Here is an 18,232-nt window from a genome sequence, read left to right as displayed (position 1 = left end):
GACCAAAGAGCCACTGAGGGTTACTCTTTGCCAGCTGTGTCTTCTTTACTACATCAGTAGTAGCCGCAGTTTGTGGTTCCTAGAAGGGCCTCTCTCCTCCGTCCAGGCTGGCTCCCAGCCCAGGTCGGCTGCACTCCAGCAGGCCTTGCCCCTCGGCTCTCTCCACTGCTCCCTGGTCCACTGTGGAGCCACACGGTGATTAGGCAAGGTCCCATCTTCCCCGTGACCATCCAGTTCTCCCTCAGGGCTGCCAAGCGGAGTTCGTGGGGTGCTGCTGGGGAAGGGCAGGGAGGGAGCCAGTCTCCAGCCAGCCCCCCTTCCGGGAACCCCAGGGCTGAGGGGGCCTGCCTGGCATCTCCTGCACCCATGAAGAAGCACTCTTCTTTCTTACCTCATGATCAGACCACCAGAAAAAAATCTTCCAAACTCATCTGCCTCCTAGGTGGGGACTAAGAAGTCTGTCCCAGATCACCCTTGACTAGGTGATATTTGCTAAATTACTCAGTTTCTTCATCTGTCAGGTGGGGAAGTCACACCTGCCCTGTCTGCCTTACAGGGTAATTTGAGGATCAGGTGAGAAAACGTATGTGAAAGCACTCTGCAAACTGTAAAGTGCTATACAAAGGAAAGGGGTTATTATGATGGCAACATGAGGGCAAGGAGAAAATACATAAGCGGAAAGCTGCCACTTAATGCTTACCGTGGGCTGAGCAGTGTGATCTGTGCTTTACAGATCTTACTTAACCTCATAACAGCCTTGCGAGATAGCTGTCACCCCACTGTAAGAAAAAGAAACGTGCCCAAATTCGACTTATACGAAGCACATTTATCTGAATCCAAAGTGTGTTTTAAATGCAATACACACTGCTATCCAGACTTTCTAGAAAACCAGAGATGGGAATACATCCTGTAAATACCCACACTTCCTCCCTCACCCCAGCCTGTCCTGTTCATCCCACCCAGGAAAGCTTCAGGGAAGAGCCTGCCGATCGGCTAAGGGTGGCCTGGGTGGGGTTCTTCAGGCTGGGATTCCCCAAATGAGAGTGAGGGGAGAGGTCACACATCAGAAACTGGGGCCTTGTAGGAGACCCAGTAGGCTCTGTCTGGCTCTCTCTTTTGTGCTGCCACTGTACCACATCCATCACACCTCCAGGACCCTTGTTTGACCCCCTAGAGGGGGGTTCCCTCTAGGAGGCTGGGAGCTTCTGGGGGGACAGAGATCTGTCTTATTGATCTTTGGATCCAGCCTCGTGTCTGGCACTTGGCAATCCTGCTGACGAAACAAACAACTCCCAAGCATTTCTGTGTACCTGGCCTTAGGTAAGCACTCTACCAGATTAATCTCATTTCATCCTCACAGCACAACTGCTGTTGTAGGCATCTCTTAGCAAATGTCTGTGGAATAAATGAATGCGTGAATGAGGGAAAGAAAGCAAGCCAGGAGTGTGCACCAAAAAACCACCAGGGGCAACAGATATTCAGGGGGATCTTCATTACTTGGCTCGAGGTAAAAGCCATAAGCCTAAAGAAACCCTCCCACCATCCATGCAAAAGCAGGCTTCCTAATAAACCAACGCGTCTGTTGGATATGGGGAAGAATGGCCCTCGCTTTAGAGAACATATTGGCTAACATTCCTTTGTACCCAGGGGATGAAGTTTTATTATCCCCATCCAGAGTGTCTGGACCAGACGACTGGCTCCACTAACCAATCATGGCCAGAGAGAAAAGCAACAGCTCATCTATTCTCAAACCAAAGGGACTTTTTTGGGTAGCTGTTTCCCAGCTTTAAACTGGCTTATAAATAAAAGCCACTCAACGCGTCATTGCATTACCTCAGTACACATTTCCTAATTGTTTCTCTCGCTGGGTGTGCCAAGGAGTGAGGTGTCTCCAAGCAAGGGCGCCAGGGGGACTTTGCTGAGAATGTTTCAGGGCTGAGACCGGGACTGGGTCCCAGCCAGCGCTTTTCTCTGGGGGTACTATTGGAATATGAGGCAGGATCATTCTCAGTGTGGCCTGTACAGAGCAGTGTCCTGCCCACTCAATACCAGTAATCCCCTTCTTTGCCAACAGCCATAAAACACCCCCCTCCCACCCCACATACCTCCAAATGTCTCCAGGGTAACAGGGTGGGGGAGAGGAGTGCCGCCCTGGTGGAAATCCATTGCCATCTACCATGCATTGTTTTCCAGGCTAAAATTACTGTGGCCTTGATCTAGGCTGTAGGAGTTTAGGCCCTCAGTGGTTCATTTGTCTCTGTATTTCAAAGCCAGCAGATGAAATTCTCTAGGAAGAGTCATGGCTCTACCTTGGGGCGGGGTGGGTGGGGGTGGTTTCTCCTCTTTCCTCCCAGGCGTGAGGATGGCTTTCATTCAGGCAAATCCTTGGACGATTCCTCATTTTCACAAGAGCATGTAGAACTTTCTCTCATCTCACCACTTGCCTGGAGAGTCTGACTGGTCAGTATTTAACAGACAACATTGTCACAACACATTTCAAGCTCAACACATCATTTCAACCTACGCATCAAAAACACAGCAAAAAGTGAACACTGGTTGCTTCTAGAGAGGGGAACTGGGAGCCTGGGTGGGAAAGAGATGTATTTTTCACTGTATATTCTTTTGTACTTTTTGAATTTTGAGCCCCAGGCATATACAATCCACTTGAAACAGAAATCCACTTGATAAAAAACTAAGCAGGGAGAAGCAATGATTAGAGAGGTTAGGGAATAATGCCTTTCAAGCCTCTAGAGAGTTGAAATGTCCTCTGGATTAGAGTAGCCTGGCAGAGCTGGTATTTGGCCCCCAGCCGAGTGGTTCTGGTTTATGTCCAGTTCTGAATCGTGCTTTGTGTGGAGCCCATATTGAGGGTAATAGTCAGCAGGAGACCCGATCCTGTGAAACTGGTTGCTGTGCTACTCAGGAATGCTGTTGAGGACATTATTATATCACACCGATGTCTCCTTTGTGAAACCCCATTCTTGCCTGTCATAATCTGAAGAACAGTTGGTTTGTGTTGACTTTCTGGACAGTGAATTACGTAATTCATTGGGCAGGTCTTGGATGAGCAGACAGGATGACTGGCAGCTTGGGCACTGCTGAGCTAAGGGCAGGGGCAGGTGTGAACATGGCATGAGAGGGACAGTGAGCAAACTAACCTCGACCTGGCTGGGGGAGGTCTGAGTAGGAAAGGTTCCCTCTCTGGGTGGACTCACCATGAAGAAGCTGGCAGCCTGGGGTGCCTTAGACCTCTAGGCATTGTCGAGCTGCCCCTGAACTGTTCCATGAAGGCTGTTACTAAGGTGCTCCAGGGAACTCTCCATTCCCTGCCCCTTCCTGCAGCCTGAGGCTGCTTCCCAGGCTGGCTGTGAGCCCAAGATCCCTGGAGAGGGACACTTAGGGGGCACCTTCCACAAAGGGGCAGATGGGGTGTAAACACCTACAGGGATGTAGTAGTGCCTGAAGTCAAAGAAGAAGGGTGCCTTCCACAGGTCCACTCAAAGGGAAGAAAAAGTGATGGAGGGTCTTCATTAAACATGGGTCAGCGTCTCCCAGGCCCTAATGAGCCCACTCCTATTCATTACAGCACCTGACCGTTGCATGTCCGGATCCTTTGAGCCCACTCTTATCCTCCGAAGAACATACAATCGGCTTTGGGGTCACAAAAGGTTTAGGTGGGGGCTTAGGGCCTTTAATCCCAAACTTTGTCCTTAGGAAGCTTAGGATCAGCACTGATCTTTCAGGGAGCTCCAAAGTGGCTTTGGAGGAGAGGTTCTTTGGCAGGGTCGGGGAGAAGTGGTGGTGGGAGGATGATCTATAAGGGGAATCAGAGGGGGTGGTGGACATCCCATGAGCAAGATGTCGGAGGAGGAGGAGTTTTTCTGTTCAAGAACATCTTGGTGGGGCCGTGGGATGGGCCTCAGTACCGCCTCGCCCCTGTCTGGGCCTTCCACCTCCAGGCAGCCTTCACGGGCTTTGTCTTCGTTGTAGGGACGCCACTCGATGCCACAGTGCTGGTGGCCACACTGCGCTACAGAAAGTTGCGGCAGCCACTCAACTACATTCTGGTCAACGTATCCCTGGGGGGCTTCATCTACTGCATCTTCTCTGTCTTTGTCGTCTTCATCACCAGCTGTCATGGATACTTTGTCTTCGGCCGCCATGTTTGTGCTCTGGGGGCCTTCCTGGGCCGTACAGCAGGTATTGCAGGAGAAGGGGGCTGGGGGGAGGCAAAGGACACCGCTCCATGATTGGAACCAGGGGCCAGGCTGTTGGGTGAGAGTGGGCCCCAAAGAGGAGTCTGGGGGATAGAAGTTTGGTGCTCTTTTGCATACTGAGATATAAAGCCACCCAGACTAGAAGTCTGACCGAGTCCCAAACTCTACTTCACTAACCACTCCAACCTTCCCTCCCTGTGCTTTCTCCACCCCATCTGTATTCCACTCTGCCTGCCAGGATGAGTGGGGCTGTTTACCCTCTTACCCTCACATTTCATCACAGGTCTGCTGACAGGCTGGTCACTGGCCTTCTTGGTCTTTGAGCGCTACATCATCATCTGTAAGCCCTTCGGCAACTTCCGCTTCAGCTCCAAGCACGCACTGATGGTGGTCCTGGCCACCTGGACCATTGGTATTGGTGTCTCCATCCCACCCTTCTTTGGCTGGAGCCGGTGCGAGTGCGGGGCCGCTTTGCTGACGTAGCTAGAAGCTCAGGTTGTGAGGGCGGGAAGGGAATTGGGTATAGTCTTTGACCTCTAATTTTTAAAGAGCTGGTGGAATAAATAAGGGAAAGGGCTGTGGGAGACAAGTGCTAAAGTTTACCCTGCAGTTGCAATTGCTAAAGGCTCGCTGGTGAGGACAGAAAATACCCGCTGCCTGAAGTCATTCTGGGTTCTAAGTGGAGAACACAACCCAAGAATCTCATCTCCCTCTCTACTAATTGAGCCTCACAGTGAGTAAGTGCTTGGTCCCTTGCAGGTTTGCCCCCGAGGGTCTTCAGTGTTCCTGCACCGTGGGCACCAAATATTACAGCGAGTACTATACCTGGTTTCTCTTCATTTTCTGCTACACTGTGCCTCTCTCCCTCATCTGCTTCTCCTACTCTCAGCTGCTGGGGGTCTTCAGAGCTGTGAGTGCCTTTCGTGAGGGTCAGGGAGGAAGGGATCACAAGGCTCTAGGTGAGAGGGAAGAGCGGGTAAGTGCTCTAGAACATAAAACATTCAGAAACGTCCAGTCAGGTAGAGGGGTATCAAAAAGCAGTGAAGGAAGTGGGGACAGGGAGATGATGAAATGAAGAATAAGGCGGAGTCATTCCTGCTCAGGTATATCAAGAGACGCATGTGATCTTTTCCATCGTCACAGACCAGAGAGCTGCCTCCATCTTGCCTTCCTCAAGGAGGGGGAAACAGAGGGACTAGGCCAAAAGCTGGGACAGCAGAGAGACAATTAGAGTAGATGGCCCCCTAGTTGAAGAGTCCAGAGATCTAGGAGTTCAGGGCCAGGGATAAGAGGGTGTGATGTTTTCTGTGCTCTTTCCAGGTTGCAGCTCAGCAGCAGGAGGCAGCTACAACCCAGAAGGCTGGGCGGGAGGTGAGCCACAAGGTGGTGATGATGGTGGGATCCTTCTGTCTCTGTTACACGCCCTACGCTGCCCTGGCCATGTATATAGTCAACAACCATAACCACGGGGTGGACTTACGGTTTGTCACCATTTCTGCCTTCTTCCCCAAGAGTGCTTGCGTCTACAATCCCATCATCTACTGCTTCATGAATAAGCAGGTAAAGCTCTCTATTTATATTCCTAAGACCTGGTTCTTCTCAACAATGACTTTTAACTCCAACCACCTGGGACTCCACTCAAAGGGTTTCTAGGGGTCAACAGGGAAGGCGTGGAAACCCTTAGCAGGCTAGAAAGCACTTGGTAAGTAAGCCCAGGGATGAAGGCGTGGTCATCCAGACAAGATCACAGAACTCAGGGAAGACAACTTGAGCCATAAAATTCGAGTTGCTCCAAAGGGCAGGATGAGAAGTGAAAAGGCTTTCCGTTTCACTGAAAAACTGATAGATCAGCAGTGCCCCTAAATTTCCATTTCACGAGTTCTTAATCCTTTCCAACTTCTAGTCTGCACGACCATTTATGTGAAACACAGAGATCACAACACATGCGTACGTTTCTAAAACAGCTTATCATCTGAAGGTACCAGGTGGCTTCCTATCCCAAATCCTGAATCTAAGCTAATAACCCAAACTCAGACAAATCAAGGAGGGTTCCTGCCGTGTAGAGCTAACACTCTGCTTTGAGAATTGTTATTTTGTTTCCTCACTTCCAGAGATGGATTCAAAACGAATGCGAAACCTCCTGGACAGAAACGGAATTGGCAGTCCTTCCCCAGTTGGGAGCGCTTTCAAGTAATGGTGGGGTGGGTGGGCGGGGCTATTCTGGGGTCACTTTTGACAGTGCTCTTATGGGGCAGGGTGGTTTGTGAGGTCTCCCAACAGTGAAATTCTACACATTCTCAGAGTTAGCCAGAATGTGTAGGGATTATCACTGTAGACCCAGGAGTAGTGCGTAGTCTTAGCCTGGAATATAGCTAGCTCTCAGTATTGGGAAGATATAATCAAAACCACCTGAGGAGATCCTGTGTATAAGGCATTGTGCAAGGCTTTGAGGATACAAAGAATGAGATCTTTTTTCCCCTATGCTTCCTGATGTTATCTCCTCTGTACCGCTCTACCAAGGGGACTATCTCCAATTCTGCTCTTTCCTCCAGTTCCAAGCTTGCATCATGGAGATGGTGTGTGGAAGGCCCATGACAGATGAGTCTGACATGTCTAGCTCCCAGAAAATGGAAGTTTCTACCGTCTCTTCTAGCCAAGTTGGCCCCATACTGGCCTGTTTGCAGCAACAAGGATTTTACATTTAAGGAAATTTCTACCTTGCCTGTCAAAAACCAAACTACTACAACACAGAAAACGGGAAGGGGAGTGATAGCAATTTGAGGTCAATTTTCCATTTTCCTACTATTTCCTTCCTACCTACACAAAGCTACTGTTCCAGCTGGGTCTACTTCAGACCACCCCAAAGGCCATTTCAACAATCATCAGTTTCTACTCTTTTTTTAATTTTTTTTATTTTTTGTGGTACACGGGCCTCTCACTGTTGTGGCCTCTCCCGTTGCGGAGCACAGGCTCTGGACGTGCAGGCTCAGCGGCCATGGCTCACGGGCCCAGCCGCTCTGCGGCATGTGGGATCTTCCCGGACCGGGGCACGAACCCATGTCCCCTGCATTGGCAGGCAGACTCCTAACCACTGCGCCACCAGGGAAGCCCAGTTTCTACTCTTAAGTGGCAGAATTTACAGCACTTGGAGAACAGATTTCTACATACACGGCAACTGTAAAGCAGTCTGGCTGATGATTTTTCAGTGTGTACACAACAATTATTTTCCTTTCTAGTAACATTTTTTCCCTACTGGGGATCTGTTCAAAGATGATACATTTTGAATTAAAACAAACTTACGGAAACACTTTAGAAATGGGAGAGACATTAAAAAAAGAACCTTTAGAGTTTCCCTGGTGGCGCAGTGGTTTAAGAATCCGCCTGCCAATGCAGGGGACACGGGTTCGAGTCCTGGTCCGGGAAGATCCCACATGCCGCAGAGCAACTAAGTTCGTGCGCCACAACTACTGAGCCTGAGCTCTAGAGCCTGCGAGCCACAACTACTGAGCATGCGAGCCTAGAGCCCGTGCTCCACAAGAGAAGCCACCGCAGTGAGAAGCCCACGCACCACAACAAAGAGTAGCCCCCGCTCACCGCAACTAGAGAAAGCCCAAGCAGAGCAACGAAGACCTAATGCAGCCAAAAATAAATAAATAAAACAAAACAAAACAAAACAAAAACCTTAAAAAAACCCTTTAGTAGGTCCCAAATGAGTTTGAAAGAACTTTCTTATGCTGTCACTGCCAGTAATTGCTATCGCTTTGGCTGGGACAGCCATGCCCACAAACCCCTGTACCAGCATGAATATTCCAGGTGCTTCCTTTCCCCCCACACCTCCTATCTGGCTAAACCTATATATCTGTTTTAAGCTGTGTATTTACTGAAGTTAATAGTTTAATTCCCTTCATGTTCTCAAAATGAATTTGCACATCTAATACCATTTATAAACTATACAAAATGTTCAAAAAACTGTTTTACCTTATACTCCCTCTCCCCACCCCCTGAAGAAGAGACTTTTTGAAATAAAAATCAAGATAAATGTGTGTACATTCAGAAATGGCTTGTGTTTGGTATCAGGCAATTATGTAATGAGCAGCTGGGCTCCTCTCCAGTTATATGGCCTAAGGGAAGCAGAGAAGGGTTACAGCTGTAGAAGGATGCTAGAAGATTTCAGGAATAGGAAGAAAAGAGTAACCAATTTGGGAGAAGGCAGTAACTTCTCTGGGTTGGGGTGGGGGGTATGATAAACCTTCCAGGAGAGCTCTTTTTCTGTGCCATTTTATAACACCCATAATTCTAAGCAAGAGTTCCATTTCTTAAGAAAATAAAGGACATTCATAACCCACAGTGAATGTAAACAGTTTTATTTAGAAACAGATAGGTACCTGTTTGCATTATAGAATATAAAACTGGGTTTACACTCTATAAAAAATAACCAATATCCAAATTCAAGAGAGCTAGCATTCACAGAACACACTATGTGGGTGTGCAGCTACTGTTCACCAGCCTCAGGCTTGATTTAAACCAAAAGGAAAAAAAAAAAAAATCCAGGGGGATCATTAGAGATTAGAGTACAATGCTTACTGATGAGCACCCAGCATCCAGAAGTTGCTGTCTTAGCAGATGGAGGTTTGCTTTCTAGGTGCGTGACTTTAACATAAGGCCTGGGTTCTCTGTACCTAGTGACCTATGAGGATCTCCTGCCACACAATTCATGACGTGCCCTCTCCAAGCCAGGGTTGGTGGGCATTATTAATTATCCCTGATCTTCTTAACAAGAAAAATGGGGAATCTGGAAGGCAGAGAATTTCCACTCCCTTATACTGGGGTTAAAAGAATGTATCCACTCTCAAGAGCTCAATGCAAAGGCTGGGGTGGAGTTACACGATATCCGGCTTTTTACCAGGCCAAGTAGCCCACCTCAACGTGATTGTGGAAGACCAAAGGATACACCTAGGTTCAGATTATAATAATCACCCAGCACCACCTGAATGTATTATCCAGAAAGATATATGAAATAATAACGGATATATATATATATATTTGTCTTAGTAACCTGAGGGCTAAAAACTTGGAATATAATAATTCTTCTCAAAAGAGGTCCATCTGTATGAAAGGGACCAAAAAGGACAGTTTCCTGTTATGTAAAATATAGGTAAAGTGAGTTGGGAACAGAGGTGGTTTCTTCAGCTCCTTCTACAATGTCCCTCTCTTTGATCAGGGTTGGCCATGTTGATTCATGATAAACTTTTTTTTGGCAGTGGGGAGATGGGAACGTAGGGAGTGATGGGTCGAAGGCAGGAAGGGTGAGCGATGGTCCTCAAACCAAAGAGCCCTCTCATCTTTGAGTCTTAGCTCACGCTCTCCAGCTGACACAGAAACAGGCCTGGTAGTAAGTGGTTAGCATTCTGAGGTACGAGGATCCCTGGTAAATTCAGCAGCATGTGGTTTTTGGAAACCAGCCCACAAGATAAGAACACTGCAACCAAGCCCCTAACTAATACTGCTATTTAACCACCGTCCAAAGGAGAAAGGAAAGAAAAAAATCCCACCACACTAGGAGGTTCTAAGCTTTCATTTAAGGTGGTCCAAATAATCTTCTCTTTATTTTATCTTCGAGTTTCTTAAGAGAATCCTCATTCAGTGATCATTTCTCTCATTAAAGGCACTTTCAATGACATGATTGGAAAGGAGTACATTTTAACTGCAGTGCAGATTAATTCCTTGGAACACCTGGGGAAATAGGAGCTGAATAGGGGCACTTACAGTGATTCAATAGGCAAGACAGTCTTGAGCACTTCAATAGATGCATACCCAGAAAAAAGCATGTGCCCTAAAAACACTTGTATTTTTCCTTTAGTTTTCCAGCTGTTTCTATGTATAGCTCTGTAAAGAGATCACACTCAGTACTTGACTGATTTTCAAGACAGTGGCCCCAACTCTTCCCACCACAGCTGTGCTTGACAAAATTAGCAAACAGCTAGTCTTACAGGGAAGGAAAAAAAAAGAATGAATGAAATCAAGTTGAGCCAAGCTTTCTTACAGCACAGGGATCGGTCCTTGCCCAGACAATGCCAGGACCTGGACCTGGAGCAGCTGAATGAAATATTCGGCCCCTCCAACTTATGCAGGATACTTTTCAAAAGGCAAGTTTAAGTGTTATCTCTCTAAATATGAATTGTGGGGACTATTTCTTCCCTCTTCTCTCTCTTGAACATTTCTTATTGATCTCAGGCTTAAAATTAACTCAGAATTATAAAAATTATATGATAAGGGTTGAGACAGAGTGAAGGGCTAACGTTTGCCTACAAAGTGTGAGCTGAGGATCTTGATCCTTCATATCATACTCCCAACCAGAGAACAAATACAAAAATAAACACACATGTTATACATAATACAAAGTGTAAATCTACAAACACAAGTGTACTAATTAGAGTTTTTCCTCAGAAGCACAGTTTCCCTCCAGTCCCTCAGAGAGGAGGAGGAATGGGGACGGGATTTTTAAGACAGCTTTTCATGTCTTAAAAAGTTTGTAATAACAGTCTCAGTAGCGCAAACAATTTCATGTGAAACCAGAAGCTGTAAAAATAAATTACTTTTGAAGAAATGTAGGTTCCTCTGTCTGCAGCTCAGAACTCGTCATGTCGTACTAAGGCCTCACCAAAATCTGTGGCCTGGCTGCCCACAAATAAATCATACTTGTCAACAATCTCCTCCTTGGTAAGTTTGCCATCCTGAAAGTAGAGAGAACAGTGAATTGATGCAAAATATATTTCTTATTTCAAATTTAGAACACTGTTAACATACAACAGGGGTTAGTCAAGATTTACGATTCTAATTCCCACTAAATTAAATGTGAACTCAATCCTCACTGCCCACCCCCAACACACACACACACACACACACACACACACGCACGCACACACACGCACACACGCAAAGAGGGAGTAAACAGCAGTTGATACATTTTTCTTATCAAGGAAGTTAAGTGGAAGGATGGAAATAATATAGCTCAATAGCTCAATGCTAGGGATATGGGTTTGTTTTTTGAGAAGAAAACGCTCCCTTTCGAGCAAAATGTGGGACATCTCCTAGATATGGGTAAGAGATAGTCAAGAATAGCAGGAAAAATACTTCAAAGTGAATCAAGTCTTTGTCTAACAGGAACAATGAAATATGCTAATATCAAGCACGGTCTTCAACTCCAAAATGACCTAGTCACCAATCATATTCCAGACAGAACCCCAAATGAAGGCTCAGATACTCATCTCAAGAATTATCTAGGCTAGATTCCCAAGGGATGACTACATCAGTTTCCTTTTCTCACATGTCTCAGGACACAGCACCTGGCTACTGAAGTGACTGAGCAAGAACCCAAAACAGACTGACCCTCAAAAAGGCTCAATAAGAAACTGCATTAGGAGCCTCCCTGGTGGCGCAGTGGTTAAGAATCCGCCTGCCAATGCAGGGGACACGGGTTTGAGCCCTGGTCCGGGAAGATCCCACATGCCGTGGAGCAACTAAGCCCATGCGCCACAACTACTGAGCCTTTACTCTAGAGCCTGCGCGAGCCACAACTACTGAAGCCTGTGCCTACAGCCTGTGCTCCGCAACGAGAGAAGCCACCCAAATGAGAAGCCTGCGCACGACAACGAAGAGTAGCCCCCGCTCACCACAACTAGAGAAAGCCCGCGCGCAGCAACAAAGACTCAACGCAGCCAAAAATAAATAAAATAATTTAAAAAAAGAAAAAAGAAACTACATTAAAACCGAAGATCAGTCTAAATAAAAGAACATTTAGAATTCTAGAATCCCCCAACTTTAGACTGATTTTCAGTTTGCTCTAAGGAGAGCACTCAAATCTCTGAAAAAGGTGACAGGGCTCAGTAGTAACACGACTCTTTTAATGAACTGAATGCCTTCTCAGATAATTGATCAAGGGTAATTTTAACAGGTTTCAGAGAAAAGCTGATTTATAAGCTCCTACAAATGATTTAATTTTAAAAAGCATACTTGATTTAAGAAGGAAACAACCAGCTTTGAGTAGGCAAAATGAGCCTGTAAAAGATAAAAGAACAAAGGAAATAACAACAAAAAAGCAAAGAAGATTTCCTGGGGTTCCAAAGATAGCAGATGATGCATGCTGGGCACAGGCTATATCCAGAGGCTCTTTCTGAGGCCTAAATTTCTCCAATGCTGGGAACATTGGGCAAAGGGATTTCTAAAATGAGATCAGAGAGCTAGCGCTGCCCTGTAAGTTTTCAATCGCCAACTTTAGATCCATAGCAGACTCAAACTAATTAAGACCTTAAATGCTCTATGTACCTTAACAGGAATTTTTTAGGCAATCCCCTAGAAACAGAATTCATCACTGATAGATTATTTGGGCCTGGACAGACTTACCTTGTTTTGGTCGGATTCGTAGACTAGGTGCCTGGCTTCTGCCTCTGCATGATCATAGTCTGAGGGAAGGATCCAGTCTTTGGTCTCTTCCTTATCCATCTTCCCATCTCGGTTCTTATCTCGAAACTCAACAAATTGTTCTCTCTCAGTCTTTACCCATTCTGGCTCATCAGCATTTCCATCATGGCTGTACATGTCACCTGTGTGAATACACATCCATACAGAAGATGAGTTTGTCTTTTCTCAAAGACTGCCCCATGCAAATCTGACCTGACCCTTTTTCCTCATTCATCAGTTTGGAACCTAATAGCAGTTATAAGGGTATTTTAGGTCAGAGAGACCTTAAGAAGCAAGGAGTTTTCCTGATGTGTGATTATTGATCTTGCAACAGGAATATTTCCAGCTGTTGGTCTTGAATGATATGAGAGCAAAGAGAATCCTTTAAAAAAAATGCAGAAACAAAGGGAGATGACTAGCGTCAAGAAAGGTGAAGACCAGGACTTCCCCGGTGGAGCAGTAGTTAAGAATCCGCCTGCCAACGCAGGGGACATGGGTTCAATCCCTGATCCAGGAAGATCCCACATGCTGTGGAGCAACTAAGCCCATGTGTGCCACAACTACTGAGCCCGTGTGCCACAACTACTGAGCCCGCGTGCCACAACTACTGAAGCCCACGTGCCTAGAGCCTGTGCTCCGCAGTGAGAGAAGCCACCACAAGGAGAAGTCTGTGCACCACAACGAAGAGTAGCCCCTGCTCGTTGCAACCAGAGAAAGCCGGCGCAGCAATGAAGACCCAACACAGCCAAGAATAAATAAATAAATAAATTTCTTTTAAAAAAAATAAATAAAAAGAAAGGTAAAGACCAACTTTCATAAGATAGTTGTTCCCTACATTCCATTTCACTACTAATTAACCTGACCACTAGTTTTAGAAAGATGTGGTTTTAAATCCTAAAGAAAACTTGAGAGGTCTATAAGTCAAACTGTCCACCAACCAATTACAGAGTATACTTTTTTTTCAAGTATTTAAAAAAATTTTTTTTTTTTTTTTGGCCGCGTTGGGTCTTTGTTGCTGCGCGTGGGGTTTCTCTAGATGCGGCGAGCGGGGGCCACTCTTTGTTGTGGTGCACGGGCTTCTCATTGCAGTGGCTTCTCTTGATGCAAAGCACAGGCTCTAGGTGCACGGGCTTCAGTAGCTGCAGCAAACAGGCTTAGTAGTTGTGGCTCCCGGGCTCTAGAGTGCAGGCTCAGTAGTTGTGGCACACAGGCTTAGCTACTGTCAAAATTCTTTTAGGAATTACATGAGTGAAAGTCTGAAGACTCCTAAATTACACTATATCAAAGTAAGTGTACATGCATTTCATGTAAGGTATGGGAACACACCTAATATAAGTCTAAGTAACTTCTAAACAGTTATTTACCTGTGATAAAAGTAATCTGTATGTTGGGACCCATAAAATGGAGGCTGCCCCAGTGGCCCGGCCCATGCCACAAATCTAAACCTAAGTCAGCCCACACTGCTAAGAAAACCTAACATATATCAATCACAACCCTCCAGCTCAGCTTCAGTCAACTTACCTTACCCTTAGAAAAGATGACCTGTTATCTTAATAAGGAAATCCCTGACCTCCTAGCCAATCATGTCCTGCATCTGAGTTGCCCCTCTAATGTTTTATAAAGCCTGCTCTTGCCCAAAACCCCCTAGGAAGAATGCTCCACTGCTTGTGAGGTACTTTACTCCCCCGATCCATGGATTGTTTTCCCTTGAATAAAGGACATCAAACTTGTTACTATATTCTACTATTTCCAGCATTTTGCAGTTGGCACTGTCATTTTCCTGAACTTGAGGGTTAAGAGTAGAACTACTCCTTTCTGTCTTAAACACAAATTGGGAGTCTCAGAGCAGGTCTTGCCAATTCTTTTTTCATGTTACAGCACATTCAGAAAACACAGTATTTGTACGATCCACTGGCCAGCACCTTGCCCTAGCTGTCCTGAGGGTCAGGGAGACCTTTCACTGTATACAGATTGGGAAATTCTGAAATAGGGAATACATGTGTATTAGGAAACGCACGTTAGGAAAACGTGCGTTTAAAAGACGTATTTTTCTTTCTTTCTTTTTTTTTAATTTGGCCACACCACACGGCATTCGGGATCTTAGTTTCCCAACCAGGGGTCAAACCCGGTCCCTGCAGTGAAAGTGCCAAGTCCTAACCACTGGACCACCAGGGAATTTCCTGAAAGACATGCTTTTAATAGAAGCTAGAATATACAACATAATGTAAGTGCATCTTAAAGCTAGAAAAGTAAGGATAAGAATTAATACTATTTAATTTTCTATTAAAAAATTCAACCTGGGCTTCCCTGGTGGCACAGCTGTTGAGAATCTGCCTGCCAATGCAGGGGACATGGGTTCAAGCCCTGGTCTGGGAAGATCCCACATGCCGCAGAGCAACTAGGCCCATGAGCCACAACTACTGAGCCTGTGCGTCTGAAGCTTGTGCTCCGCAACAAGAGAGGTTGTGAGAGCAAGAGGTCCGCGCACGGTGATGAAGAGTGGCCCCCGCTCGCTGCAACTAGAGAAAGTCCTCACACAGAAACGAAGACCCAACATGGCCATAAACAAACAAACAAACAAACAAATACAATTAAAAAAAAATTCAACCTATATAATGATATTAAGGAATTACTAATTTTTTGAGCTTTTATTTAAAAATTTTTAGAGATACATATGTATCTTAAGAGAGATATAACCAAATGTTTACAGATGAAATGAGATGCTGATTAGGATTTACTTCAAAATAATAAAGGAGGTAAGACGTGGATATGGATTTAAAAGGATTGGCCATGGGTTGATGGCTGCTGTGACTGGGCGTAAGTACAGGGGATTCATTATACTATTCTATTTAATTTTGTGTATGCTTGCAATGCTGTGTAATAAATTTAAATGGCTCAACAGTATAACTCTGGGGACTTATTAATGCTAAATGTAAGAGGCAAAGACCCTTTGTTTCTTTTTGATCTTTCCTCTCAACAGGGCAGAAACTAGCATACCCCCAGAAACTGGAAGATACTGTTTGGGAGGCTTTTTAGCTTTACAAAGCCCGGCACCCAAGATGTAAAAGCGTTTGCATTAGTTGATGATTTGCAAAACAAAGTCATACACACACAGTTGATAGTTTCAGTAGTTTCAAGAAACAATTGATCTATACGATGGGAGGGAGATAGAAGTATCTCTTTATTTGGCCCCAATGCTTGGTAAATGATGGTACTTAACTGTTATAAAACTTAATTCCTCTCAAGAGGTTCAAAATGAGTTCCTCCGTTTTAGCAATGGTGATAAAATGACAAAAACCAAGAATTAAAAGATAAAATATTAAAAAAAAGAAACAGTCGACTTTGAAATGGGCTCAGTAAATGCACCCAGGCATTTATTTCCACTGTGCTGATGAACTCCACTAAAAAAATCATTTTGGAAAAAAATTCCATCTTCCCACTGCTTACCCCTCTCAAAGTACATCATGGAGTCTTAGAAGAAAAGAGTATTCAAGGAGTAATTCAACTGGAATAACTCTAGAAAATAAATAGCAGGTATAATTAGACAAAATTTGAGTAAAGGAGTGACTTGTTCAATGGACTGAAGTGACATACAGGGATAGAGGTAAGGGCTTAAGTCTCCCTTTCACACTTAAAATAAACATTCCAGGTAAAGATCAGAAGCCTAAAAACAAATTGTCTTATGAAACACAAAACCAGTGGTGCACTAGAATTAAGTTACTATGAGTAAAAATAATAATTGGAAATATAAAATTATCTAATATCTTTTAAAATGGAATAACATTTGTAACAAAGACATCTGTAGTATCTTCCATCTCTTCTCCTTTACTTATGCTAATTTCCATCACACTAATTGTGTAACAATTTGCTCAACTACTTGCTAAGAGGCAGCTCCTTTTTTTAAAGCAATGGGAAAATCTTGAAATTATTTTGAGGATAATAAAAACAGCTTTAGGGACTTCCCTGGCAGTCCAATGGTTAAGACTCTGCACTTCCACTGCAGGGGGCACGGGTTCGATCCCTGGTTGGAGAACGAAGATCCCACATGCTGCACGGCATGGCCAAAAAAGCTTTACTTGAGAGAAAGGTATAGCATCTAAAATAATCAGACAATTTGAAGGTATAGTAGCATCTAAAATAAACAGACAACTGGGAATTCCCTGGCAGGCCAGTGGTTAGGACTCCGAGCTTTCATTGCTGAGAGCAAGGGTTCGATTCTTGGTCAGGGAACTAAGATCCCACAAGCCAAGGTGTGGTCAAAAAAGTAAAAAAAAAAAAAAAAAAAGAAAGAAAGAAAAAGGAAAAGAAAAGAAAACAAAACCAGACAACTAAAAGGAAAAATGGCAGAAAGGAGTGATTTTTAAAAAAAAGACGAAAGGAAACAAATTAGAGAATCTAGACAGAAAACATGAATAGAATACAGCGAAAAGGAAAGACTAAGAGGAATCAACAGCTCTTAGTCATCCAACTGTCTCTTTTGTCCTATTTCCGTTTCCTAATGCCAGTCTAGGCTCCCTGCAACTCCTTACTGTCAATTCCACAGGGCATCTGGGATGTACTATTTCAGTGCTGTCCACTACAGTAGCCACTGGCCACATGGGGCTACTGAGGACTTGAAATGTGACTGGTCCAAACTGAAATGTGCTTTAGTGTAAAATAAACTTTTGAAGATTTGTAGGAAAAAAAACCCTCAATGAGTTATATTGATAAAATGTTGAAATTATAGTATTTTGGAATCTTAGGCTAAATAAAATACACTATTGAAATAAATTTCATCTGTTTCCTTTTATTGTTTTTGATGTGGCTATTAGAAAAGTTAAAATTATATATGTGGCTCACATTTACATTCTGATTTGCCAGTGCTGCTACAGACACTTTATCATGACCCCCTATTCCTCACACCGGTCTGACTTAACGATGTGCTGAGAGTTGACCCATGGGGTAAATTGTTTCTGTTGGTGAACATATCTTCCAAAGCTTCTCAGCTTCTTCTAAGAAAAACACTAGAAACACACTTACCAATATACTCCTCCAGATCAATGAAACCATCAGCATTCTTATCTATATCTTCCATTGTTTCCTAAACAGAAGAGAGTAATTAGACTTAGTATCTGGATGAGTTAGTTTAGGCAATTATTTGTCATTCATTAAAACACACACACACGTTTATGTAGATGTGTGTGGGTATGGTTAATCCATAGGAAATTGTGGTTTTTCTAGCTGAAAGAATGGTAAAATATTATCAATTTTTTATGCTTCAGCTTAAAATAACTAAGTCTTCTTGAAGGAACACTTAATAGTGAACTACCCCATCAAGCCCATGATGATCTGGTAGCCCTAGTCATGCTTAACTCTAACAGGAGATGTGACCAGTGAGTACATCTACAGCTATAGTCTATGTTTTATCAGTAACTGTCTTCTGTGAAAATTCTTTAGTATCACTGTCATTACTCAGTGCCTGATAGTTTAAAAAATAGGATTTCCCCTCATGCTTACAGTACAAAGCCACCAATGAATGGCAAAATACACAATCTGATGGTACGTATTGTCATACT

The 18,232-nt window shown here is 44.4% G+C and overlaps 2 protein-coding genes across 4 annotated transcripts in view; one reads left to right on the top strand and one right to left on the bottom strand.

Annotated features, from left to right (window-relative positions):
- The first annotated feature begins 3,849 nt into the window (after positions 1-3,849).
- On the top strand, positions 3,850-6,978 carry OPN1SW (opsin 1, short wave sensitive). The gene is given in 6 exon segments (XM_004311115.3): positions 3,850-3,877; positions 3,880-4,200; positions 4,501-4,669; positions 4,977-5,127; positions 5,538-5,777; positions 6,770-6,978. Coding segments are annotated over 6 exon segments (1,062 nt in total). The 3' UTR covers positions 6,923-6,978.
- A 1,587-nt stretch (positions 6,979-8,565) lies between these two features.
- Positions 8,566-18,232, bottom strand: part of CALU (calumenin) — a 28,401-nt gene continuing 18,734 nt past the window's right edge. For all 3 annotated transcript variants that reach the window (XM_019924337.3, XM_019924321.3, XM_019924328.3), the window contains exons 5-7: positions 17,697-17,757; positions 12,621-12,820; positions 8,566-10,951 (exon numbers count right to left, since the gene is read on the bottom strand). In XM_019924337.3, the coding sequence (XP_019779896.1) occupies positions 10,847-10,951; positions 12,621-12,820; positions 17,697-17,757 (366 nt within the window). In that variant the 3' untranslated portion in view covers positions 8,566-10,846. The remainder of the gene's footprint in view (positions 10,952-12,620; positions 12,821-17,696; positions 17,758-18,232) is intronic.

The sequence above is a fragment of the Tursiops truncatus genome, chromosome 9 (assembly GCF_011762595.2).
Source record: "Tursiops truncatus isolate mTurTru1 chromosome 9, mTurTru1.mat.Y, whole genome shotgun sequence".
NCBI lineage: Eukaryota > Metazoa > Chordata > Mammalia > Artiodactyla > Delphinidae > Tursiops > Tursiops truncatus.
Note: the sequence above shows the minus strand (reverse complement) of the source record. Positions and strands in the feature narration are given on the sequence as shown.